The following is a 1,220-nucleotide window of genomic DNA, read 5'->3' as shown; positions in this document are numbered from 1 at the left end:
TTTTTTTTTTAGCAAGCTCTGCCTGTAACAGTGTGTTTGCCAACATGGCACCCAAAAAGAAGACTGTCAAAAAGAACAAAGGAGATATCAATGAGATGACTATAATTGTAGAAGATAGCCCCCTAAACAAACTGAATGCTTTGAATGGGCTCCTAGAGGGAGGTAACGGCCTTAGCTGCATTTCTTCTGAATTAACAGATGCTTCTTATGGCCCCAACCTCTTGGAAGGTTTAAGTAAAATGCGGCAAGAGAGCTTCCTGTGTGATTTAGTCATTGGAACCAAAACCAAATCCTTTGATGTTCATAAGTCAGTGATGGCTTCATGCAGTGAGTACTTTTACAACATCCTAAAAAAAGACCCATCAACTCAAAGGGTGGATCTCAATGATATCTCACCGCTAGGCCTGGCAACTGTCATTGCATATGCCTACACCGGAAAGCTGACTCTCTCCCTGTATACAATAGGAAGCATAATTTCTGCTGCTGTTTATCTTCAGATCCATACTCTTGTAAAGATGTGCAGCGATTTTCTGATTCGGGAGATAAGTGTTGAGAATTGCATGTACATCGTTAACATTGCTGAAACATATTCCCTGAAAAGTGCAAAAGCAGCAGCCCAGAAATTTATCCGGGATAATTTTCTTGAATTTGCAGAATCAGATCAGTTTATGAAGCTTACATTTGAACAAATTAATGAACTTCTTATGGATGATGACTTACAGTTGCCCTCTGAGATAGTAGCATTCCAGATTGCAATGAAATGGTTAGAATTTGACCAAAAGAGAGTGAAATATGCTGCAGACCTTTTGAGCAATATTCGCTTTGGTACCATCTCTGCGCAAGACCTGGTCAATTATGTTCAATCTGTACCAAGGATGATGCAAGATGCTGATTGTCACAAACTTCTTGTAGATGCTATGAACTACCACTTACTTCCATATCATCAAAACACATTGCAGTCTAGGCGAACAAGAATCCGAGGGGGCTGCAGAGTCCTGGTCACTGTAGGGGGACGCCCAGGCCTTACTGAGAAGTCCCTTAGTAGAGACATCTTGTATAGAGACCCTGAAAATGGATGGAGCAAGCTTACGGAAATGCCAGCCAAGAGTTTTAATCAGTGTGTGGCTGTGATGGATGGATTTCTTTATGTGGCCGGTGGTGAAGACCAGAATGATGCAAGAAATCAAGCCAAGCATGCAGTCAGCAATTTCTGCAGGTAC

At 41.7% G+C, this 1,220-nt stretch overlaps 1 protein-coding gene across 1 annotated transcript; it reads left to right on the top strand.

The window, feature by feature from the left end:
• Positions 1–25: 25 nt before the first annotated feature.
• Positions 26–1,214, top strand: LOC103584649 (kelch-like protein 31; the record flags this gene model as incomplete). The annotated part of the gene is made up of 1 exon (XM_008565574.1): positions 26–1,214. A coding segment is annotated over exon 1 (1,170 nt), but the record flags the coding sequence as incomplete, so codon positions are not given.
• Between the last annotated feature and the right edge of the window lie 6 nt (positions 1,215–1,220).

This window comes from Galeopterus variegatus, unplaced genomic scaffold (genome assembly GCF_000696425.1).
Source record: "Galeopterus variegatus unplaced genomic scaffold, G_variegatus-3.0.2 Scaffold74299, whole genome shotgun sequence".
Taxonomy (NCBI): Eukaryota; Metazoa; Chordata; class Mammalia; order Dermoptera; family Cynocephalidae; genus Galeopterus; species Galeopterus variegatus.
The sequence above is the reverse complement of the archived record's forward strand: the minus strand, read 5'-3'. Positions and strand labels throughout refer to the sequence as shown.